This window comes from Aulonocara stuartgranti (genome assembly GCF_965226115.1).
Source record: "Aulonocara stuartgranti genome assembly, chromosome: 15".
NCBI classification, from domain to species: Eukaryota; Metazoa; Chordata; class Actinopteri; order Cichliformes; family Cichlidae; genus Aulonocara; species Aulonocara stuartgranti.
Genome location: NC_138951.1, coordinates 21033974 through 21057380, shown reverse-complemented (window position 1 = coordinate 21057380; position 23407 = coordinate 21033974). Strand labels below are relative to the sequence as shown.

At 40.6% G+C, this 23407-nt stretch overlaps 1 protein-coding gene across 1 annotated transcript; it reads right to left on the bottom strand.

Moving 5' to 3' along the window:
- Nucleotides 1-4: 4 nt before the first annotated feature.
- On the bottom strand, nucleotides 5-18449 carry LOC309688773 (plasminogen-like). Its single transcript, XM_082504724.1, has 19 exons — nucleotides 18219-18449; nucleotides 15776-15911; nucleotides 14158-14264; nucleotides 13736-13850; nucleotides 13512-13651; nucleotides 13149-13269; nucleotides 12926-13044; nucleotides 11897-12059; nucleotides 10981-11105; nucleotides 10724-10883; nucleotides 9580-9761; nucleotides 9328-9476; nucleotides 9134-9227; nucleotides 6139-6253; nucleotides 5459-5533; nucleotides 5221-5361; nucleotides 2454-2560; nucleotides 1524-1669; nucleotides 5-372 (listed from the first exon to the last, which is right to left on the bottom strand). The coding sequence occupies exons 1-19, from the start codon at nucleotides 18265-18267 to the stop codon at nucleotides 211-213; spliced, it is 2406 nt and encodes an 801-aa protein (XP_082360850.1). The 5' UTR covers nucleotides 18268-18449; the 3' UTR covers nucleotides 5-210.
- Nucleotides 18450-23407: the final 4958 nt, after the last annotated feature.

The window sequence follows — 23407 nt, the reverse complement described above, 5'->3', positions numbered from 1 at the left end:
AACACAAGGAAGTACGTTTTTAATATTTGTATAATTTCCTTGTTTCGTTTAAGTATTGTTTTTCCAAATTTCATTCATTGTTCATTGTCCTTCTTTTTTTAAACCAGTAACATGCGCTGTTTATAGTGTATCCACATCAGTCAGCAGTGCTTGTAATATCAGAGCAGAACAGTGTACATATGTTAAGATCCTCAATAACCACATTGCAGTTTAGTTGGTTTTGATGGTTCTATCTATCCAGTCCACAAACTTAGACACTCGAGCGTAGACGCCAGGTTTCATGGCATTAGCACAGCCCAGACCCCAGGATGTGACACCCTGCAAGACAAACCTGTTTTGCGAATAACACACTAGAGGACCACCGCTGTCACCCTACAAGGAGAAAACACACACATATACATATATTTTACTGTTCAATTCACAGCTGCTTTTGATGCCATTGAGGTTAACTGCTGGCAAAACTAACAGAGAAGAAACAGAGGAATTGTTTGGCCAGTGGCTCATTTAAAAAATATAACAGAAGACTAATTAAGGCATTGGAAATAGCACATCTACTGTATTTGTTGTTGACTATATACATTGAAAAAGTGGGATACTAAGATTTATTTAACACATTTGACTTGAGTCCTTTTACCTTTTAGGCAGGCCAGACAATAAAACAAAATAAAAAAATAAAAAAATAATAAATTAGTAAAATTACAGAATTTACTCTAGACCCCAAAACAGGAACTTTCCTCTTATTTACTTGTTCCTGTTAGTAAATTATGTTGGTGTACTATGAATGGCAATGGGGGTGAGCAGTCTTATTAAATTACAGAAGTTCAGAATTGATACACTCGTTCACATTTTCTATCATTGTCCAGTGGGTTGGGTTTGAGTCTTCTTCAGGACTATCCTGGCCCCCGTGCCTTATGTTTGACACCCCAGAACTAAAGATCACTGATAACATGAGTGTGCCATAAAACACATTCATGTTAATATAATTTTAAAATTGGGTCACTTTTTCCATGTTTAATCAATGCTACAAATAAGTGGAGGTTTAATTCAAACAAGTATCAGAGAAATGTTTAGTCAATATTCCAGTTACTAAAACAACCATCAGGTAATCATTGTCATCACAGTTCTTTATATCTCAATTTAAATCATCTAAATAACCATCCAAATATTTACTGTTAATATGGAAAATTTACATGCATAACAGATAAAAGAAGTTCAAACATCTGTCTAGTGTTGATTAGATTTTTTTTTGTGTGTGTGATAACAGAGGACTCAAAAAACTTTAACATGTTTGTAAAATCAAATTTTTCCTGGTTTGAATGTTTGATTTGATTTGATTTGATTTTGGTAGCTTTAATTTATCAGTCTGCAATTTTCTAATATTTTAGAATGACTTTTAATGTGTTGTGAGTTTAATAGTTGATTGTTGAAAGAACTTCTAAATCCAAAGTACTCTAACTTTATGAAATCTTTTCTCATGTATGGTGAACTGTTCTACTGTAAACATATTTTAAAAAAAATTGTACCTGGCAGCTGTCTGTTCCTCCTTCGATATTTCCAGCACACATCTCATGATCTTTGACTCTGCCGTTCAGGTATGCTGGGCGATTGCAGACCCTATTCTCAATCACAGGGAAACCAGCTTCCTTAAGGGTGCCGTCACCTCCCGTACCTGCAGACACAATTCTCAGCGGTTATCCTCCTTGTCATTATGATAAGACATGTTTAAACCAGTGGCTGTTGTTTGCATAAAAAAAAAAAATACTATTATCAACTTCTTGTATGTTGGTTCTATTGCACTGGTCTTTATGTCTCCTTAAAAGTAATTTTTGTCTTAAAAAAGCTACTTTGTTTGAACAAAGTGGAAAACATTCTATAAATGATTAAACAGCTACAATGTTATGTCCAAGGCACCTGTGCATTGTATTTCAAAGCGACATACAGTATCAGCACCATTCAAGCCAGAGTTTACTCAACATTTGTACATAATAATGATGTGGGGTATAGTTAAAAGATCACAAACTTATTTTTAAAACTAAACATAAAAGAATTGTTTATAAGTTGTCCTGTAAGGTAGGAGTACACAATTATTTCAATCAGAAGATTAAAGTGCTGGTTGGGCTAAGTAAAAACGCTCTGATTAAACAGTGCCACTTTGTGGTGAAAAGCTTTCATTACATCTTGCAGAGGATTTTACAAAACAAGACCTGATTGTATTTCATATTAATCTGCTCAGTGCTGAATTTCTAAAGCTTGTAAATTAGTTTTTTAAGTTTATTATCTATAATGCATTGTGAGTTAGTAAGCAAAAATATGTGATCAAAATTGGTTTAAACAACTTAACCAGACACTTTGCATTGTATTTATGTATTTATTTATACAAATTTATACAAATTGACGAGGAATTCAGATAATTCTCACAAATAACAACAATAGCACACATAAATGTGACCTACCTTGAGTCTCTCCCCATCCAGTAACATAACACTCTGTTCCACTGGGCACTATGTAGTCCTTTTCTGGCAGACAAGCAGGCTGTACTTTGTCGTTTATTAGCACAGGCCTAAAAACGCACACACAACATATATTCATACATTGAGAAGCATCAAATTTCAGTCCAATAACATATGGGGGCCACTATGAAGCATGAAGATGGGGTATTCTTTTCTGACACATAGCAATAGGACCAAATGGTGGACATACGAAGGTGAGAGTGTCCTAGTTATAATATTTACTGTGACATAAAGAGCAAATCAAAAACACATGAACACGTGTAAGTGTAAAAGATGTAGACAGTGTTTTTGCTAGATTTTATGAAGTTTTTAAAATTTTGCGTACATAGAAATCCACTTTTTCTTTTCATTGCCTCAGCACAATGTTGTGCTGTAAGGGGTACTTTTGAGGAAGAGTTTGCTGACAGTGTGTTTATGTGTAATTAAATTTTATTTCATGTATTTGTGCAAAGATTTGTACACATTTCACATGTTGCTGATGTGATGCCTCTTGCGCGGTGAGAGACCATCAAATATTTTCTCTATTTCAGGGACAACAGCTGCCAAGCCACAGAGGATATGGGTGGTGAGACAAGATTTGGCCTCTTCTAAGTCACAACAATGTTAGACGGCATTCACAGCTTTGAAGTCTACCCTGGGAAGGCTGTCCAACCACCTGAGCTTCCAAGTGAATGGGCAATGTGGTCCTACATACAAAATTGCACGAATTCTGTGCAAATCCAAAAAATAAAGCAGCCAGTGATGGGATATCTCCAAAGTGTGAAGAGAAGGAGAAGATACAGAGACCCACAGTTCCCATTCCAAACTGGGAATGGGTAGCAGGTCCACTAAGTTGCAAAAGTAAAGAAAACAATACACAAAGAAGAAAAAGCAATATGTATATATATTAAGTGGCTTTCAAAAGTATTCGGCCCCCTTGAACTTTTCCACATTTTGTGGCCATTTTACAGCCAAAAACATGAATCAATCTTATTGGAATTCCACATGAAAGACCAACACAAAGTGATGTACGCGTGAGAAGTGGAACGAAAATCATACATGGTTCCAAACATTTTTTACAAATAAATAACTGCAAAGTGGGGTGTGTGTAATTATTCAGCCCCCTTTGGTCTGAGTGCAGTCAGTTGCACATAGACATTGCCTGATGAGTGCTAATGACTAAATAGAGTGCACCTGTGTGTAATCTAATGTCAGTACAAATACAGCTGCTCTGTGACGGCCTCAGAGGTTGTTTAAGAGAATATTGGGAGCAGCAACACCATGAAGTCCAAAGAACACACCAGACAGGTCAGGGATAAAGTTATTGAGAAATTTAAAGCAGGCTTAGGCTACAAAAAGATTTCCCAAGCCTTGAACATCCCACGGAGCACTGTTCAAGCGATCATTCAGAAATGGAAGGAGTATGGCACAACTGTAAACCTAATAAGACAAGGCCGTCCACCTAAGCTCACAGGCCGAACAAGGAGAGCGCTGATCAGAAATGCAGCCAAGAGGCCCATGGTGACTCTGGACGAGCTGCAGAGATCTACAGCTCAGGTGGGGGATCTGTCCATAGGACAACTATTAGTCGTGCACTGCACAAAGTTGGCCTTTATGGAAGAGTGGCGAGAAGAAAGCCATTGTTAACAGAAAACCACAAGAAGTCCTGTTTGCAGTTTGCCTCAAGCCATGTGGGGGACACAGCAAACATGTGGAAGAAGGTGCTCTGGTCAGATGAGACCAAAATGGAACTTTCTGGCCAAAATGCAAAACGCTATGTGTGGCAGAAAACTAACACTGCACATCACTCTGAACACACCATCCCCACTGTCAAATATGGTGGTGGCAACATCATGCTCTGGGGTGCTTCTCTTCAGCAGGAACAGGGAAGCTGGTCAGAGTTGATGGGAAGATGGATGGAGCCAAATACAGGGCAATCTTGGAAGAAAACCTCTTGGAGTCTGCAAAAGACTTGAGACTGGGGCGGAGGTTCACCTTCCAGCAGGACAACGACCCTAAACATAAAGCCAGGGCAACAATGGAATGGTTTAAAACAAAACATATCCATGTGTTAGAATGGCCCAGGAAAAGTCCAGATCTAAATCCAATCAAGAATCTGTGGCAAGATCTGAAAACTGCTGTTCACAAACACTGTCCATCTAACCTGACTGAGCTGGAGCTGTTTTACAAAGAAGAATGGGCAAGAATTTCAGTCTGTAGATGTGCAAAGCTGGTAGAGACAAACCCTAAAAGACTGGCAGCTGTAATTGCAGCAAAAGGTGGTTCTACAAAGTATTCACTCAGGGGGCTGAATAATTACACACACCCCACTTTGCAGTTATTTATTTGTAAAAAATGTTTGGAATCATGTATGATTTTCGTTCCTCTTCTCACGTGTACACCACTTTGTATTGGTCTTTCACGTGGAATTCCAATCAAATTGATTCATGTTTGTGGCTGTAATGTGGGATGGTAATTCCACTAAGACAAAAAATATTGCACAGAATAAGGAAAGACTGAGATATTGCACATGTCACATTATGACATTTAATCATTAAATAATCTTGGACTAGTCTGTTTCTACAGTTATGCTTACATGCTTACAGTTATATATGTTGTGTCCAGTGACCAAATTTATGGATGAATTTGACTGATCCAGTTTTCCAATTGCTGTAGTATTTAACACAATTTCTATTTGTAGTTGATCAGGGATAATTAGACCCATACTGACCTCTCTAGTTTGAGCAAAGCAATGTCCGCTCCATTTGGTTCCTTCACTATTTTCTCAAGTCTCCTCTCTTGCTTTGATACCTCATTGGCGAGTTCTGTGTGGACACCCAGGAGTACCTTATAGGATGAAGGGCGGCTTGACCTGTATTGTATAACATGTAGAAACATAGGCACTAATTATTTAGGATTTGAGTTTGCAGAATTTGATTTTTAGGTTTCAATGGTGGCTCTCTTCTGACCTCTCAAGGCAGTGAGTAGCAGTCACGACCCACTGAGGATGGATCAGTGTTCCTCCACAAAAATGGGTTCCCGTACTGGTAGAAAAACAGACATTTAGTTCAAAATGTACAGATGAACTGTAACAGCTTGCTTCAAAAAATACAGATATTAAGAGGCAACAATGGTAAAACAGTGAACTGACAAATAAAGAAAATTATCAGACAACTGATATAAATCATCTCTAATTTTCTGCTTCTAAATCTAAGGTTATTGTATTCATCATGCAAGGTACACCATGTTTGGTTAGACACCACATTTCATCTTGTTACCTTGTCCATCAGTAACACTGTGAAGAATCTTGGAGTCATTTTTGACACACTCATTAAACAAATACGTAGGACTGCCTTCCTGCATTTACACAATATCTCTAAAATTAGAAATATCTTGTCTCAGAATGATGGTAAAAAACTAGTTCATGTATATAATACTTTTAGTCTGAATTTTAATAATTCATTTTTATCATTAGTCAGACCTAATACCTCAGTAAAAACAAAATCAACTAAACAAAAAACAAGTGAACAAAAAAAAACTTGTGTATATTTTTCGATCAAAATAATTTAAATTTCTGGATAACTCTACATATCTGTTAGGGAAATTCAGAGTATTTTAAAAATGTAACTCTTTGGTGTTATATCCTTACATGGTCCGGAGACTGATTTGCCAGGGCCACGAGTGAGGCTTCGATACACAGCCGCCGACAATACGACCAAAACAGCGTTTTGGTTTGACAACTGGCGTTCCACATTCCAGTCCAGCTGCAAGGTAATGATTTATTGTCATGAATTCTCACAAGCCCAGTGAAGCAAAAAAAGACAAAGTTAGCTTCAAGTTTTGAGGAATTAATTAATAGACAGAAGTCTTAACACCCTTGTCAGCCACAGGAAAATTGAACGGACAAAAAAAAAATTCTGTTGAAACTGAAAGAGTTGACAAGAGTTATTACCAGTGATGGGAATAACGACGTTACTAACAGCATTACTTTTTTCAGCAACGAGTAATCTAACGAATTACTATTTCTATCGTTACAACACTGTTACCGTTACTAACAACAAAATGCAGTGCGGTCGCGTTACTATTTTTCAACAAACAGACGGTTGAAGCTGTGTTCAGCTTACTGCATCTTATATCAGTTGCACGGAAGTAGCAATCTGGGCGCTACAGCTTTAAGCAACTGCGCGCTCCTGCGGACAGCAATCACTTTCTGCTTGACGATCACTTTTTGGTACACCTGGAGCTAAGCAGGTGTTTGACTGAGGAAGAATAAAGTAGTCGTGGTAAGCCAATCACATGACCACTTCAAGATGACAAAGCAACAAGGTGATATATACCTGTTTTTAATTATATTGATAGGCCATGTAAAACCAGAGTCATGATAAATAATATATACTCGGCGTTTTTCCTGAATAGTTTCGTCACATTTACTCTCTAAGCACAGAGCTAGCAAGCACTCTGTGCTTATGACCAAAACAAAACAAAAAAACAAAAAAAACCCTGCCCTTTTGTGTTGATCGACCAATCAAAAAATGATATGGCAACATGACATTTGGTTGTTTAGGAAGACGGGGCATTTTAGGAGTGACGGCGAGAGAGAGAGAGAGAGAGAGAGAAAGAAAGTAGAAAAAGAGAGAGAGCGAGTTTTGAGATGTGAGAGATTTGTGACATTTAGCGTGTTTGGAGTGTGTAGTTAATGTGTTGTCTTGTGTAGTTAGTGTGTAGTGTTGTGGATAGATTTGTGTTGTGTGTCAGAACAATGAGGTGACTGCTGTCTGCAGGTGTCAGGCTGTGATGTTCTCCTTTATAGTGGACAGAATTTACTTTTTAGGAGTGGCACAAATAATTTGTGTGGTATCTTATTGAATGCAGAACGCCTGATTGTTCTGTAAATAGTTTGAAATGGTTATAAAAAAGAGGGTAAAAGCTAAATGGCTGCAAATAACTTGTGGTTTGTGTTAACCCTCTCCAGGCAGACGTTGCAGATTTGCAACAGTTAAGACCTAACAACCTGATTACCCCACATACATATTTTATGAGTTTTTTTACTCAGAAGTACCACTGCAGGACAGGAAACTGTGACGGCCTCAGAGGTTGTCTAAGAGAATATTGGGAGCAACAAGACCATGAAGTCCAAAGAACACACCAGACAGATCAGGGATAAAGTTATTGAGAAATTTAAAGCTTAGGCTACAAAAAGATTTCCCAAGCCTTGAACATCCCATGGAGCACTGTTCAAGCGATCATTCAGAAATGGAAGGAGTATGGCACAACTGTAAACCTACCAAGACAAGGCCGTCCACCTAAGCTCACAGGCCGAACAAGGAGAGCGCTGATCGGAAATGCAGCCAAGAGGCCCATGGTGACTCTGGACGAGCTGCAGAGATCTACAGCTCAGGTGGGGGAATCTGTCCATAGGACAACTATTAGTCGTGCACTGCACAAAGTTGGCCTTTATGGAAGAGTGGCAAGAAGAAAGCCATTGTTAACAGAAAACCACAAAAAGTCCTGTTTGCAGTTTGCCACAAGCCATGTGGGGGACACAGCAAACATGTGGAAGAAGGTGCTCTGGTCAGATGAGACCAAAATGGAACTTTTTGGCCAAAATGCAAAACGCTATGTGTGGAGGAAAACTAACACTGCACATCACTCTGAACACACCATCCCCACTGTCAAATATGGTGGTGGCAGCATCATGCTCTGGGGTGCTTCTCTTCAGCAGGGACAGGGAAGCTGGTCAGAGTTGATGGGAAGATGGATGGAGCCAAATACAGGGCAATCTTGGAAGAAAACCTCTTGGAGTCTGCAAAAGACTTGAGACTGGGGCGGAGGTTCACCTTCCAGCAGGACAACGACCCTAAACATAAAGCCAGGGCAACAATGGAATGGTTTAAAACAAAACATATCCATGTGTTAGAATGGCCCAGTCAAAGTCCTAAATCCAATCGAGAATCTATGGCAAGATCTGAAAACTGCTGTTCACAAACGCTGTCCATCTAATCTGACTGAGCTGGAGCTGTTTTGCAAAGAAGAATGGGCAAGAATTTCAGTCTGTAGATGTGCAAAGCTGGTAGAGACAAACCCTAAAAGACTGGCAGCTGTAATTGCAGCAAAAGGTGGTTCTACAAAGTATTGACTCAGGGGGTTGAATAATTACACACACCCCACTTTGCAGTTATTTATTTGTAAAAAGTGTTTGGAATCATGTATGATTTTCGTTCCACTTCTCACGTGTACACCACTTTGTGTTGGTCTTTCACGTGGAATTCCAATAAGATTGATTCATGTTTGTGGCTGTAATGTGACAAAATGTGGAAAAGTTCAAGGGGGCCGAATACTTTTGAAAGCCACTGTATGTGCGTGTATGTTTGCAGGTGCATGTATAACTTGTACATATCTTTCTTATGTAAATGTAAATTTGTCTGTTATTGTGTAAATACTTACGCTATTGTGTACTCCACACACATGGAGAGATGCCAAACTGCCTTTCATTGTTCTTGTAACAGTGACAATAAAAAGCTATTCTATTCTAACTTGCCCAACACTGGTTATCACTGCAGTCTGCAGTTGTGACTGAGCAACTGTAGAGTCACAGTGATGGAGTATTATTGCGAATACAAATAAAATATACTGAATATACAAACCACAGTCGGAGATCTGGCAGTAATCCCATTTTTTGTTTCTGTCTGTAGTGTAGCACCATGGTCCATTCACATCACCGTCTGGGTTTCTGCAGCTCTGAGAGTGGACAGAGGGGGCGAGTTAGATGGCTAGAGAAAAAAACAAAGAGTTCTGCCCTTTCCCCAAAGTGTTTATATAGCAACACCCACACACTTACATTGCCTTCCAGACCTTTGTTGGCGTGAGTCTCTGGAGTGAAGCTGCTGTGTTCGTGAGGAGTCTGAGCGCTCCACGCCTGGCAGGTCACACCCAGCACAGTAACAGAAGTTGGACCTCGGTATGTTTCTCCATTTCCAGTCTTGCAGTCTAAAACAGCAGCAGAGAACCAGGAAAAGTGAAAGAACTGACAAAAAAACTGACAAGCAAGCAAAATGTTGGCAAATCCACATTTTTAAAAAAGTTGATTTACCTCTTTCTGCTGGTGTCTGGGTGTTAGTGGAGGGCTCCTGTGGTTGAGGACGAGTGGTTCCTGAAGGTTTTGTAGGGCATTTCTCCAAGTTGCAGTACTCCCAGCGAACTGTGGGGTCTGTAGTGTAACACCAAGGAGCTTGATCTCCATCAGGGTTCCTGCACCAATTTCTACTGAGGTCTCTGTTGAAAGGTAGATCTGGAACATTAGGATATCGACCCACAAAACAACATACTTTTTTTCTCCTGGAGTCAAACCTCAGGAGGACTATAAATCTCTGCTGGCTCATTTATCATATAACAAATCAACTGGCACATCATGCTTAGAACAAATATTAGCCTTTGTAGCCTTTCTAGCTGCTACTTTTTTTTTACGAGTATTTGTCATCAGTATATTTTGACCTACAACACCGTAGGTGTTCAAAACAGTTTTGTCTATGGTTCTTAAGTAAGTTGAAGAAAAAAGTTATAAAATTAAAGATAAACAGAACAAAATGATTTGCAAAAATGAATCCCAATCCAGATAAGTTCAATATTTTATTTATAATAGGACATAGAAAACACACTGAATATTTAAACTGAGACATTTTTCTATTTCGTGAAACAAAACAACTCACTTCAAATGTATCAGGACCAACATGGAAAAGCAAGTGGTAGAAATTGTGGCACAACTTAAGGATAATATTCCTTGAGTAAAATTGTGAAGACTTTCAATATTTCATCATCTATAGTAGATAACATTATCAAAATATTTAGAGAATCTGGAGAATCCCTGTTTATAAAAGGCAAGGCCAGATAAGGGACCTCCCGGCTTGTTATCAGCACTCAGTTCAAAGGCCTGCATTTCTGATGGTGTCGGGGTAAATCAGTGCCTATGGAATTGGCACCTTGCACATCTGGAAAGGAGAGATTTCACCAACATTTTGTGCATCAAGAAATGAAGACTTTGCCAAAGAAGACCCAGGGCTATTGAGTAGCTAGAATCCTTAGCATTCCTCTCCCAAAAGTCCAAGTAAAGTACAATAATTAATCTCTAGACAAATTGTGGATTGTTTTGTCATTATGCAGTAGGCTTCTCAAAAATGTTAGGACGCTCTTCTGCATGTATAGAATTCTGCTGTGTATAAAATGTATTTGATCCTTACGCATTTGGGAAGGCCTCTGGAGTTTTTTCATGTCTGTGAGGAGTCATGGAGCTCCATCTCTGACATTTTTTCCCACTGATGGTCTCTGATGTTATGCCCCGATAACTGAAACCATTCCCTTCATAGCAGTTTTCTGCATCTGGGGGGATCACTGGATCATCTGCAGCAAAAGGTAAAGAAAGGAAGAACATTCCTGGCTACATTTTGAGAAGATGAAGCTGACTTTAAAAGAAGGAATAAGTTGACTAATATTATACCTGGTGCAGCTTCATTCCCACACCGTGTCACATTGCAGTACTCCCAGCGAGTGTCAGGGTCAGTTGTGTAGCACCAGGGCCTCCTTTCATTGTCAGGGTTGCGACAGTAGTTATTGTCTAGACCTCTGACAAAGATAAACATAGAAAAACACAAAAATGCGTGATCATCTTTCAGATTTCATGTGATACTTTTACCAGGGTCCTTAAACCAAAAACAGGTTATTGAGTAAGAGTCAACAATAGACATTCTTCTTTTTTTTCTTTTTAGTACAAGCACAGTGGTCATACTCCATAGTTCTGAGTATTGTGCTGAGTGCTGAGTATTTGATATACAGGATGACTGTTCCTCTCTCAGCAGCATGCTTTCTGTAGCAACATCCCATTTACAGTGCTCTTTCACAGCATGAAGCCATACTGCTGCTGACTGAACCTCGACTCTCTTTTCCTAACCTAGCACTTTCCCATAGCTTCATGAAATGGCTGATCAACCTTGCACCACTCCAGCTGCTACAGCTCTGCCCATAGTCCTTGTTCTTAAAAATTAGTACCAGTAAACATCTTCTCCATTCCTCAGGCATCATTTTACTCTCGATCATTTGAGTTAAACAATCTGGTTAAAAACTAATCTGCCTTCTCACCCTAGGCCTCTCCATACCTCAATAGATATCTGGACTAAATGCCTTTCCACTCTTTATCCTCTTTCATAGCTGCCTTCATTTCTTTGTTTCTATTTCTCTGCACTTCCTTATTCACTTACTGCCCTCTTCTCTCTCATTTTCTACCTTTATCATGTGGATCATGAAGTTCTACAATAGATCTAAAAGCTATTAATGAAAAAGTTGAACTGTGCCACTAATATTTTGTTTACCATATTAAATCACTAAAGGCTGACACTGGTTTCAGGTTTAGCTCTTACTTGCAGGGATAGTTTTGTGGAGTTCGGTTGTGTATTTGTGGTGTCTGAGCCGACCAGCTCTGGCACGTTTTGCCAGTCTCCGTAACAGCAATTGTTCCTCGGTATGCTAAACCTTCATTGGTGACACAGTCCACCTCTGGGATGATGGTGGGAGGTTCAGTAGCTGAGAAAAGAAGACAAGATGGATTGTATAGAGAAGTCATAAAAAAAGATGTCAAACATCTGCACTCTCTTTATTATCTGTAAAAAGCATGTTTTAAACTCGATTCTGAAAGATGCTATAAAAACTGTTTATTGTTTTTACATATTTAAATTCTTTTTCTGTTATATTTCCACTGACTTGTACTTTTAAAGCTGGTGGGTTCTTGCAGTGGGTGATGTTGCTTTGAGCAGAAATATTCATTCAACATGGATTTCTGAATGCTTTGTTTACATTGTTGTCTAGAAACTGCAGGTGCATTTGAGGTTTACATCAAAGAAGGAAACCCCTATTAAATGGTGGAAATTTCAGTTGTATTTAAATTGATTTTCTGAAATAAATGAAACGAATATGAAATTAATATTGAGCCAGTTTTGATTGGTTCTGTACAGGAAATGGGATTAAACAGGCATTCCCCTAGGTATACAACAGGGTACGCAGTGCATTATGTTGATTGTTAAGAGAAATAATTTGTCAATCACATGGCAGCAACACAAAGCATTTAAGCATACAGATATGACCAGTGTGACCTACTGAAGTTCAAACTAATGATCAAACTTTTTTTTTTCTGAACATGTCGATCTCCTTATGATCACAGTGTACACTTCTTATCATGGTTGCTTCCAGCAAGATAACACACCATGTTACAAAGCTCAAATAATTACAGACTGGTTTCTTAAAGCTAATAAGGAGTTAGCTACATAAATGGCCTCAACAGCTATCAAATGTCAATGCAATAGAGACCTGTGGGGTCTGGCAACAAACATCAGTGGTGCACCAAATTTTCCAATATTGTGAAATTCTTATCCTCATTAAACGTGAGGACTTACTGCAGCGCGGAATGGAGCAGAAGTCCCACCGTTTGGATGAGCTAGTGGTGAAGCACCATGGTCGGGGATCTCCATCTGGGTTTCTGCAGTAGTTCTCCTCCAGATACTTTAGTGGAAGACTCAACAAAGCATAAATAGAAGTATTTAAGCTTTAGCGTAGCTTCTGGAAAATGTTTTCAATGTCCACAACAAGCTCACTGAAGTGTTGCTCATGTTGTCTTACGTGCTAGGATTGTAGCCATGGTTGTGAGGTTTCTGGGAGTCCCAGCGTTGGCAGGTGAAGCCATTTTCAGTGGTGGAGATTTTTCCTCTGTAATTCTCACCATTGCAGACCATACATTCCTCTGTGAAGGAAAAACACTGATTTATCTGAAATATCATAGCATGATAATTACCGTTCTTCCATATTGCATATCAGTATTTCAGAACATTGTGTAGTGCCTAGATTGCACATATTAGCTACATTAGATAATTTAAAAACCAAATGGCGATTGTTGAAAGAGAAATGGCTGCTAGAGGACAATTAGACATGTATGTTGGCGAAATAAAACAAAACAAAACAAACACAGAGATTTATTAATCTTACCAGAGCAGCTGGGTACGTTGCAGTGCTCCCAGCGGGTGTTAGCATCAGTAGTGTAACACCACGGTCCATTGCTGTCCCCATCAGGGTTTCTGCAGAAATTGGAGTCCAGATCTGCTAGTGGGTTGCTCTGCGGCATGAAACTGCAGCAGAAACATTATGAAACGTTTTAACAAAGGCATAAAAGGATATGAAATGATGATGCAAAATCAAACGCAAACACACACTTTGGCCTGTGTGGGTAGTTTGAGTCCCATCTTTGACAGATCTTTCCTGAGTTTGTTCTGGACTTTGTTCCTCTGTAATCTCTTCCTATTCCATTTACACACTCCAGAAGATATGCTAGAAAAGAAAAGAAAAGAAAAGACTAGAAATAGATTTATTGATGTTTATCACGCATTATCTATAGTAAAAAATGTATCTGATCTGAGTTCTGTGATGTTTTATGAAACTAAATTAAATTACAGCAGTGTTTAACTTTCAGTCCTCTACTGTGTTTATAACATTAACTACAATGTCAACAAAAAGCATTGGAAACAAAAAACATGTAAACTAGAATAGACTAGTCACTGTAGCTGACAGAAAGGACAACATGAAAACAGAAGCTTTAGTGTTAGTTTTAGTCATAGAGAAAAATTTGGATCATTACCATTTTTTTCATATAAAGCTGTGCTGCTTCTGCGAAAGACACTGTCTGTTTTAGAGTTTGCTGCTGTTGTCAAACACTCTTGGTCCTTTTCATTATAGACAAAAGACCTGTGAGGAAAAAAATGAGGTGTTGTTTGATTTCTTGCAAGTTGCTATACAAATCTAAGTTAAGTACACATTAGGAGTTGAGGTGGCCACTGGAACATACATGGACAAGGATTGATAACATGGTATTAATAGAAAGCTATTAATACCATGCTATTAAAGCTATATTACTACAAGAGAAGCTGTTATCAAAGCTTGAGATCCAGAGTCTACAGTACAATGGGAAAAGCAGTGAGCAGTATGGAAATATTGAGCCAACCCTCGTAGAAGAGAGCAGTGAATCCAAACTAAATGTTGCCCAGCCACCTGCAACGGCAGATGCATCTACTGAAATGAGAAAATATGTAGCCAAGGTAGCCACCCAAGCAAAAGCACGAGTCTCCTGGTTAACAGTCCCATCAGAGGAGATGCTTGCAGATGTGATGTTATGACATTGCTTTATACCCCATCCCCACCATCAGCATCACTGATTATGGGGATGATGAGCTCATATACACTGCCACAGTAATCTTAGAAGCACCTGCATAAAAGATCAAGGATGCAAGTAGAGGAAGTCTCCAGTGGAGAAAAAAAAGAAGCCAATCCAGGACGTACTCCCAACTACAAGAGAATAACAACATGGGCCAGACCCACCCAGAGTTGAAACTGAACAATACTGAAAAAACATCTGTGAGAAAGAGGTGCCACACCACACCAATGCCAAGTGGCTGGTGGACCTACAGTAACACCAGACCACAGCAACCTTCCACAGACATACGGAAGCTCCTCTCAAGCATCATAGCAACTAAACTGAGTAGAAACATGAGTCAATACACAAGAATAGCTCAGAAAGGCATTGGAAATACAACAGACAGCAGAAGCATCAGCTCCTGGTCTATAGAGCTGCAACACAGGACTTTACAACTACGCAGACCACCCTGAACGCCGCCTGGATTGACAACCTACAAACTCAATTCTTCACACAACCATATTAGAGTGCCTGCACTGTACAAGGCATAATGGTAGGAATAAGATCCCAGTCAAAAACACATACGGCTTACTGGTCATCAGATCCCCAGTGTGAAAAATACACTGGCCACACAAGGCAATAGATGCAGCTGATGTCGAGAAACAAAAACTCCACGCAGTGCATGGGGGTGTCCACCTTGCATTGTGAGGCACCTTCAGGTTCTACAAGCAGTGGAAAGAGTGTAAGGATCAATGAGTTTCAGAGCCACAACCTGAATCATGGAGCATCCACAAATACAGCTGAAGATAGATGATGATGAGGAACAGTTGTGATAGATGTGGCAATACCAGTGCAGAGCAACATCAGGAAGAAGAAGCACAAGAAAACTGAAAACCACCAGGAGCTAAAGGAACAACTGGAGCAGATGTGGAGGGTAAAATGCGGCCCTATGGATAATGGCAGGAGTAGGAGCTAAAACTGGAAAAAAAAATGTATTTGCATATACATAACATTCTATATATGTGCAGCATTTTGATCCACAGAACGAAATGAGATGTGAACTTACTTGCATGTGAAAGATGTTTCGTTGTCACATTTGGTGGCACACTCAGCCACAGTGTTAACTGAATACGCTCGTTTATTCAGTGAGATAATCCATGCACCTTCAGTTTTGGAGTAGCCTTCCACGTCATTGCCACCAACTGCAATCAATCACATCCAAAACCCCCCCCAAAAAATCAGTTACATCATTTATCAATGTTTTCTTTGTTGTGTGGCTCAAAGATGAGTAAAACTTGACTTCACATTTCGTTTTTTAAAATATAAAACAAAAGAATCTATCTATTATATTATATTCAATTTGTATCTCGATGATCTTTCTGTTGTGTAAAATGAATGTAAGACTGCATGTATGGTGGGTAACCTTCTTATTAATCATTTAATGTATACTGATGATTTGGCCCATTTTGTTTCCCTACAGTGCTGGTTTTGTCATGGTCTTCGTGCCTGCCCGGTCAGCCCCACAAGGCTACATTTGCTGTTTCTGTTCTCTCCCTCTCTGCCTGGGCGGAGCTCACTGTGGGCTCCTGCCCTTGGCACACACACCTGACAACAATCACCTGTCATCACCGGGAGCACTATTTGAGGCTGGAACACAGATCCTCTCGTCGCTGGATGATTGTACTACTGACGTTAGTGTTCTCACAGCTCCTGTGGACTTGTGCTTCATAATTCATAATTCGTGATTTGTGATTAGTTGGTGACTTTCCTTCTCTTCTGCCTCAGATCTTCCCCCCCCCCCCCGGACCTGCGACCTCCCTGCCGTGTGAACGTGTGTGAGTGTGAGCAAAGAAGACGTGAGCGAGTGTGAGAGAGCTACCCTGTGATTCCCCGGAGTTTTGGATCCCTTCACTGTACATATATTGCACTGGCACTGTAAATAAACTACACCTTGGAGACATCTAACCGCTCTGCGTTTGAGTCCCTGTAACCAGATCGTGACAGGTTTGAAGCAGGGACTTAGAGTGTGTGCTAGTTATAGTCCCCAGTATAATACTGCTTTTAACCCTAAAAAGAGTGAGTTATTGTGATTGCTACAACACCGTCTGTGATGATGATGTGAACTTAAAACAGTGTTTTAAGTTGCACATGTAAGCTAATAATAACAACAACTATTATTATTATTATTATTAAGATACAACAAAATAATATATTTTAAAAAACCTTTTTGTGTATTCAGTTATTATTCAGTCAGGTCTTTGGGATTTAAGCTTTTTCACTGTCATAGGCTGTAGGCAGTGGACTCTGGAGTCATAGAAATGTTAGCTAGACTTACATGTATAAAGGAGTAAAAGGAAAAAATATAATCATTCTGTTGGACACATAAATTAAATCTTTGCCTATTAACTCATTAAACTAACATAAAAATGAATGCAGTACACTTAGGAACACATTTTAGGAAATCTGCTAAATTTGGGAAATTAGCAATAACACAAGGAAACATAAGGGTGGAAGAGAACAAAACCAGCATCTCGAAAGCTCAACATTTCTTATTTGTTAGATCAATATAAAACCCAAAGTGCAAGTCACCTTTAGACTCCCACATCAAGAGTGCTATTGGACTTATCGTCTGTTGCTATTAGATACATTTCATTACAAATCTAGCAGTTCTCATAACAGCAAAATACAAATGCTGTCAGACTTAATTTTAGATAAAGGTTTTGTTTTTTTTTTCCACCTTGCGCAGCAGCTAAATAATATTAATACTAAACAGTGATCTAACATGACTAACTGTCCTTTTTGTTATGTACCCAAATGTTATATTTTAAAAGAGAGTATATATTCATTGTCAATAAGCAGGTTTTGTCCAGTCAGTCAGTCAAGGTTGCTGATTAGAGGGTTTATCGGGAAATCGTGTAGCCAAACAATCCATTTTACGTCATCTGACTAAAAGGAACCAGTGTACAGGCTACAAAATTATTACAAAGTCATCCTTGACACTAATTACACAACTTTTTGAGTCTTTATAAACTAAATTACACAGAATTACCTGCAATTACTTTAATGTAAACTTACATTTATCAAATTCAATTAATTATTCAAGTCTTGAACAACAGTATAGCTTTGAATGTGCTGATGTGGTCTGTCACGACCTGTTTAGACCAACAAGTTTTCCATTATTTAAACTAAATGTAAACCAAAATGTAAATGTAAAAAACAACAACTTCATTGCACTGCCTGATCTTATTCCAAAAACCCACATTTAAACAAATTCTGTATTAATTTGGATTAGACCTGCTTTAACTAATGAGGATATATTTTTCTACTTTGGCTGAGTTATTTTTATTCTTCGTCATCTGAAAGAGGAAAAAGTGCTAGTCAGTCATTGTCCTGTGCTGTAAGGGTTTAGACCTCAAACCCTTGTTTATCTTTTAAATGTAAGAAAACAGAGCTAAACAAATAACAAGAAAAATCATCTTTACATGCCCTATAGTAGTTGTACTACTTACCAGTGGAGATCAAGGCTCCCAGGAGGAAAGCTGCTGTGTACAGGCCCATGGTGAGACCCAAAAACTAGCAGTTCATCATCGACTAACTCAAAGAGACACCTTGTGGTATATTATTGGGCTTCTTTTAGCATGTCGGGGGGAAAAATAGGGCAATTCAATTACTTGTTAATCATTGTCCCAACAAGGACAGCAAAAGAGCTGCTGGTCAAAATCCTTGTTTATGAGCACAAGCAAAATCATTGCATCACAAAGAAAAGCACAGCATTTCATTCTCAATTATGTTGCATATTGTTAATTTTTTTTAGCTGCAATTAATTTCCAGTTTTATTTAATTATTAAACCACATCAATTAGAGAGTGGAGAGAGAACTTTGAAGGTTTATCTGTTGTTGGATGGAATGATCAGCCTTCTGCCAATCACATAATGTTTAAAAAAACTACCCCTAAACTCTGACTTATTTAGATATCATGTGAGGGTTTGTGTCTTCTTTTGTATTCCAATTATGCTCTTTGTTTTAAGCATAGCATTACTTAAGCTTTGAATTAGAGCAATAACAATTTTAATTCAGTTTAATTCAGTTAGTTCACAGAGTGGATTTGCTCATTGCAGTTTAGTTTTCATTATTGAGAATGTTTACTTTTATTTTTGGTTTAGTCTTTAGTAGTTTGAGTTAATCTATATGTTTTTATTAAGTTAATATTAATAACGAGTTGTCAGGAGCAAAACTAATCACTTTCTGAAGGCAGGTCGTTCACACTTAACTAGATAACCCAGTCTAAATGAAGCATCAGTACCAAGTAATTCTTCATGTGTTTGCAAACTGAGGAACAAAGACATTTGTGACACATTTATTATAGTTTCATAATCAAACAATATTGCTAAAATTATCTCTCATTTTTAAAATTATCCTTCAATTTTTAATTCACTCAGCAATACTTCCTTTTTGGTTTTCTGCAATAGGTTTTAGTTGAATAATGAAAGTCATCTAAAATTATAAATCCTGTTTGTGTTTGTTAATGAAAAAAGATAGCAGAATGTTCATTCTACAGGTAAATAATATGTGATCTAGATACAATGAAATCAATATCAGTGGTTAATCTTCAGCTAAAATGGACCAATGCCCCTCCACTGCAAACACTGGATTACAAAACAACCTACTCTAGACAGATCAGTGTACGACAAGAACACGTGTTCAATTTTACTTCATTAAGAAATATAATTATTCTTGTATTTTAGAGCATTTTTAGTCAAATTCGGAATATGGTTGCAAGAACAAGTAAATAACTCCTTAAAATGTGATCGGATCTTCATCTAAATCTCATTTGAGCAAAAACGATTGAACTAAAATACAATCCAGTTCCAAAAAGCTGTGAAAACTGTAAATGAAAACAGAACTTAATAATTTTAAATCACTGAATGAACCCATAATGTATTAACTGTTACTGTACTTTTATTACAAGTGTTATACTGTAAAGGCAACAGGCTGTACTCTGCTTCACCTCCTGTGCAGAGTATTAACATTCAGGGTATAAAAAAACATATCAAACGTTTAAACTGAGTCCTTGTACTGTTTCATGAACAATAACTATTTAAAAAAACGTTGGACTGGAAGTTGCTGTAAAACTAAGTGTTACTAAAAAGAAACAGCTGTAGAACATTTTGTTACTAGTTATTTTGTAACTAGTTAAGTAACAGCTCAGTAACATGGTTGGGTATAAAAAGCTCACAGTAAAGAGGCAGAGTTCCCCTAAAGTAAAGATGGGCAATTGATTAGTGATGGTAAGTTTGATTCTTTTGACTGAATATAGTTTGAATGAGTCACTCACCAAAGTGAATCGTGTTTTTTGAGTCATTTGAGTCACTGAGTCAGTTGCCCAGAGAGTGCAAAAAATGTACATTTTCACTCAAACTTAATTTGTTTCTCTTTTCATGTATATCCTACTGCTAAGATGAGTGACTGCAAAAGAAAAACAACTGTTTTATATTTTATTTTTTTGATATATGTCCACTGAGCTGTGAGCCAGGGGGCGGTAAAGCGCCTTAACATTGGTTGCCAACCAAGAAGAAGAACCTGTGAGCCAGTAGGGAGGGGACGAGATTCGTTCCTGCTATGCTTTATAACAGGAAGGGAGGGGGGGGGGGGGGGGGGGGGGGTGAGTCCTGAGCAAGGAATGTAGAAAACATGGACGATGCGACAGCTCCCCAAAAATGAAGCCAAAACGTCTCTATTGCTCCCTAGTGTCTGGCTGCAGTATAGGTCATAAACCCTGCCTCCTCCATGTTAGTGGATGGGACTGGGGTCAGACTAAAATAAATTAATTCTCCTCAGATAATTTTTTTTCCCAAAGATTCTTTCTTTTGTTATCAATAGTTCTCATGATGGTGCTTTATGTCCAAGGAGTCTCCTTTCCCATCCATCCATCCATCTTCATCCGCTTTATCCGAGGCCGGGTCGCGGGGGCAGCAGCCTAAGCAAAGAGGCCCAGACCTCTCTCTCCCCAGCCACCTCCTCCAGCTTATCCGGGGGAACACCAAGGCGTTCCCAGGCCAGCCGAGAGATATAATCTCTCCAGCGTGTCCTGGGTCTGCCCCGGGGCCTCCTCCCGGTGGGACATGCCTGGAACACCTCACCCAGGAGGCGCCCAGGGGGCATCCTTGTCAGATGCCCGAACCACCTCAGCTGGCTCCTTTCGATGTGGAGCAGCAGCTGCTCTACTCTGAGCCCCTCCCGGATGGCCGAACTCCAAGTCCACAAAACACATGTAGACTGGTTGGGCAAACTCCCATGCACCCTCAAGTATCCTCGAGAGGATAAAGAGCTGGTCCAGTGTTCCGCAACCAGGACGAAAACCGCATTGTTCCTCCTGTATCCGAGGTTCGACTAGCGGACGAACTCTCCTTTCCAGCACCCTGGCATAGACTTTCCCAGGGAGGCTGAGGAGTGTGATCCCCCTGTAGTTGGAACACACCCTCCGGTCCCCCTTCTTAAAGATGGGGACCACCACCCCGGTCTGCCAGTCCACAGGTACTGCCCCTGATCACCACGCAACATTGCAGAGGCGTGTCAACCAGGACAGCCCTACAACGTCCAGAGCCTTCAGGAACTCGGGGCGGACCTCATCAACACCAGGGGCTCTGCCACCAAGGAGTTGTTTAACTGCCTCAGTGACCTCGCCCCCGGAAATTGGCGGGTCATTCCCCTCATCCCCAGACTCTGCTTCCTCCTCGGAAGACGTGTCAGTGGGATTAAGGAGGTCCTCGAAGTATTCCTTCCACCGCCTGACAATTTTCTCAGTCGACGTCAGCAGTGCTCCGCCAGCACTATACACAGTGCAGGTAGAGCACCGCTTTCCCCTCCTGAGACGCCTGACGGTTTGCCAGAATCTCTTCGAGGCAGTCCGAAAGTCTTTTTCCATGGCCTCTCCGAACTCCTCCCACACCCGAGTTTTTGCTTCAGCCACTGCCCGAGCTGCATTCCGCTTGGCCTGTCGATACCTGTCGGCTGCCTCCGGAGTCGCACAGCCTAACCAAGCCCGATAGGACTCCTTCTTCAGCCTGGTGGCTCCCTTCACCTCTGGTGTCCACCATTTGGTTCGGGGATTACCACCACGGCAGGCACCAACCACCTTGCGGCCGCAGCTCAATGCAGCAGCTTCGGCAATGGAGACGCTGAACATGGTCCATTCGGACTCAATGTCCCCAGTCTCCCTCGGAATGCTGTTGAAGCTCTGCCGGAGGTGTGCGTTGAAGATCTCGCGGACTGGGGCCTCTGCTAGACGTTCCCAGCACACCCTCACTACGCGTTTAGGTGCACCAGGTCTGTCCAGCGTCCTCCCCCGCCACCTGATCCAACTCACCACCAGGTGGTGATCAGTTGACAGCTCAGCCCCTCTCTTTACCCGAGTGTCCAGAACATATGGTCGCAGGTCTGGTGATACGATTACAAAATCGATCATCGACCTACGGCCTAGAGCGTCCTGGTGCCACGTGCACTTATGGACACTCTTATGTTCAAACAGGGTGTTCGTTATGGCCAAACTGTGATTAGCACAGAAGTCCAATAACAAAGCACCGCTCGGGTTCAGATCAGGGAGGCCGTTCCTCCCAATCACGCCCCTCCAGGTCTCGCTGTCGTTACCCACGTGAGCATTGAAGTCTCCCAGCAGGAAAACAGAGTCTCCAGGTGGAGCACCTTCCAGCACCCCCCCTCCTCCATGTTAGTGGATGGGACTGGGGTCAGACTAAAATAAATTAATTCTCCTCAGATAATTTTTTTTCCCAAAGATTCTTTCTTTTGTTATCAATAGTTCTCATGATGGTGCTTTATGTCCAAGGAGTCTCCTTTCCCATCCATCCATCCATCTTCATCCGCTTTATCCGAGGCCGGGTCGCGGGGGCAGCAGCCTAAGCAAAGAGGCCCAGACCTCTCTCTCCCCAGCCACCTCCTCCAGCTTATCCGGGGGAACACCAAGGCGTTCCCAGGCCAGCCGAGAGATATAATCTCTCCAGCGTGTCCTGGGTCTGCCCCGGGGCCTCCTCCCGGTGGGACATGCCTGGAACACCTCACCCAGGAGGCGCCCAGGGGGCATCCTTGTCAGATGCCCGAACCACCTCAGTGTCCGAGTGTCCAGAACATATGGTCGCAGGTCTGGTGATACGATTACAAAATCGATCATCGACCTACGGCCTAGAGCGTCCTGGTGCCACGTGCACTTATGGACACTCTTATGTTCAAACAGGGTGTTCGTTATGGCCAAACTGTGATTAGCACAGAAGTCCAATAACAAAGCACCGCTCGGGTTCAGATCAGGGAGGCCGTTCCTCCCAATCACGCCCCTCCAGGTCTCGCTGTCGTTACCCACGTGAGCATTGAAGTCTCCCAGCAGGAAAACAGAGTCTCCAGGTGGAGCACCTTCCAGCACCCCCCCTCCTCCATGTTAGTGGATGGGACTGGGGTCAGACTAAAATAAATTAATTCTCCTCAGATAATTTTTTTTCCCAAAGATTCTTTCTTTTGTTATCAATAGTTCTCATGATGGTGCTTTATGTCCAAGGAGTCTCCTTTCCCATCCATCCATCCATCTTCATCCGCTTTATCCGAGGCCGGGTCGCGGGGGCAGCAGCCTAAGCAAAGAGGCCCAGACCTCTCTCTCCCCAGCCACCTCCTCCAGCTTATCCGGGGGAACACC

Coding starts and splice junctions, on each gene's coding strand:
- LOC309688773 (XM_082504724.1), bottom strand. CDS start 18,267: ATGGGCCTGTACACAGCAGCTTTCCTCCTGGGAGCCTTGATCTCCACT. Junction 9,762..10,723: donor CCAGAGGCCTTCCCAAATGC/GTAAGGATCAAA, acceptor ACCTTTCAACAG/AGACCTCAGTAGAAATTGGT. Junction 2,561..5,220: donor GCTTTGCTCAAACTAGAGAG/GTCAGTATGGGT, acceptor GTGCGTTTTTAG/GCCTGTGCTAATAAACGACA.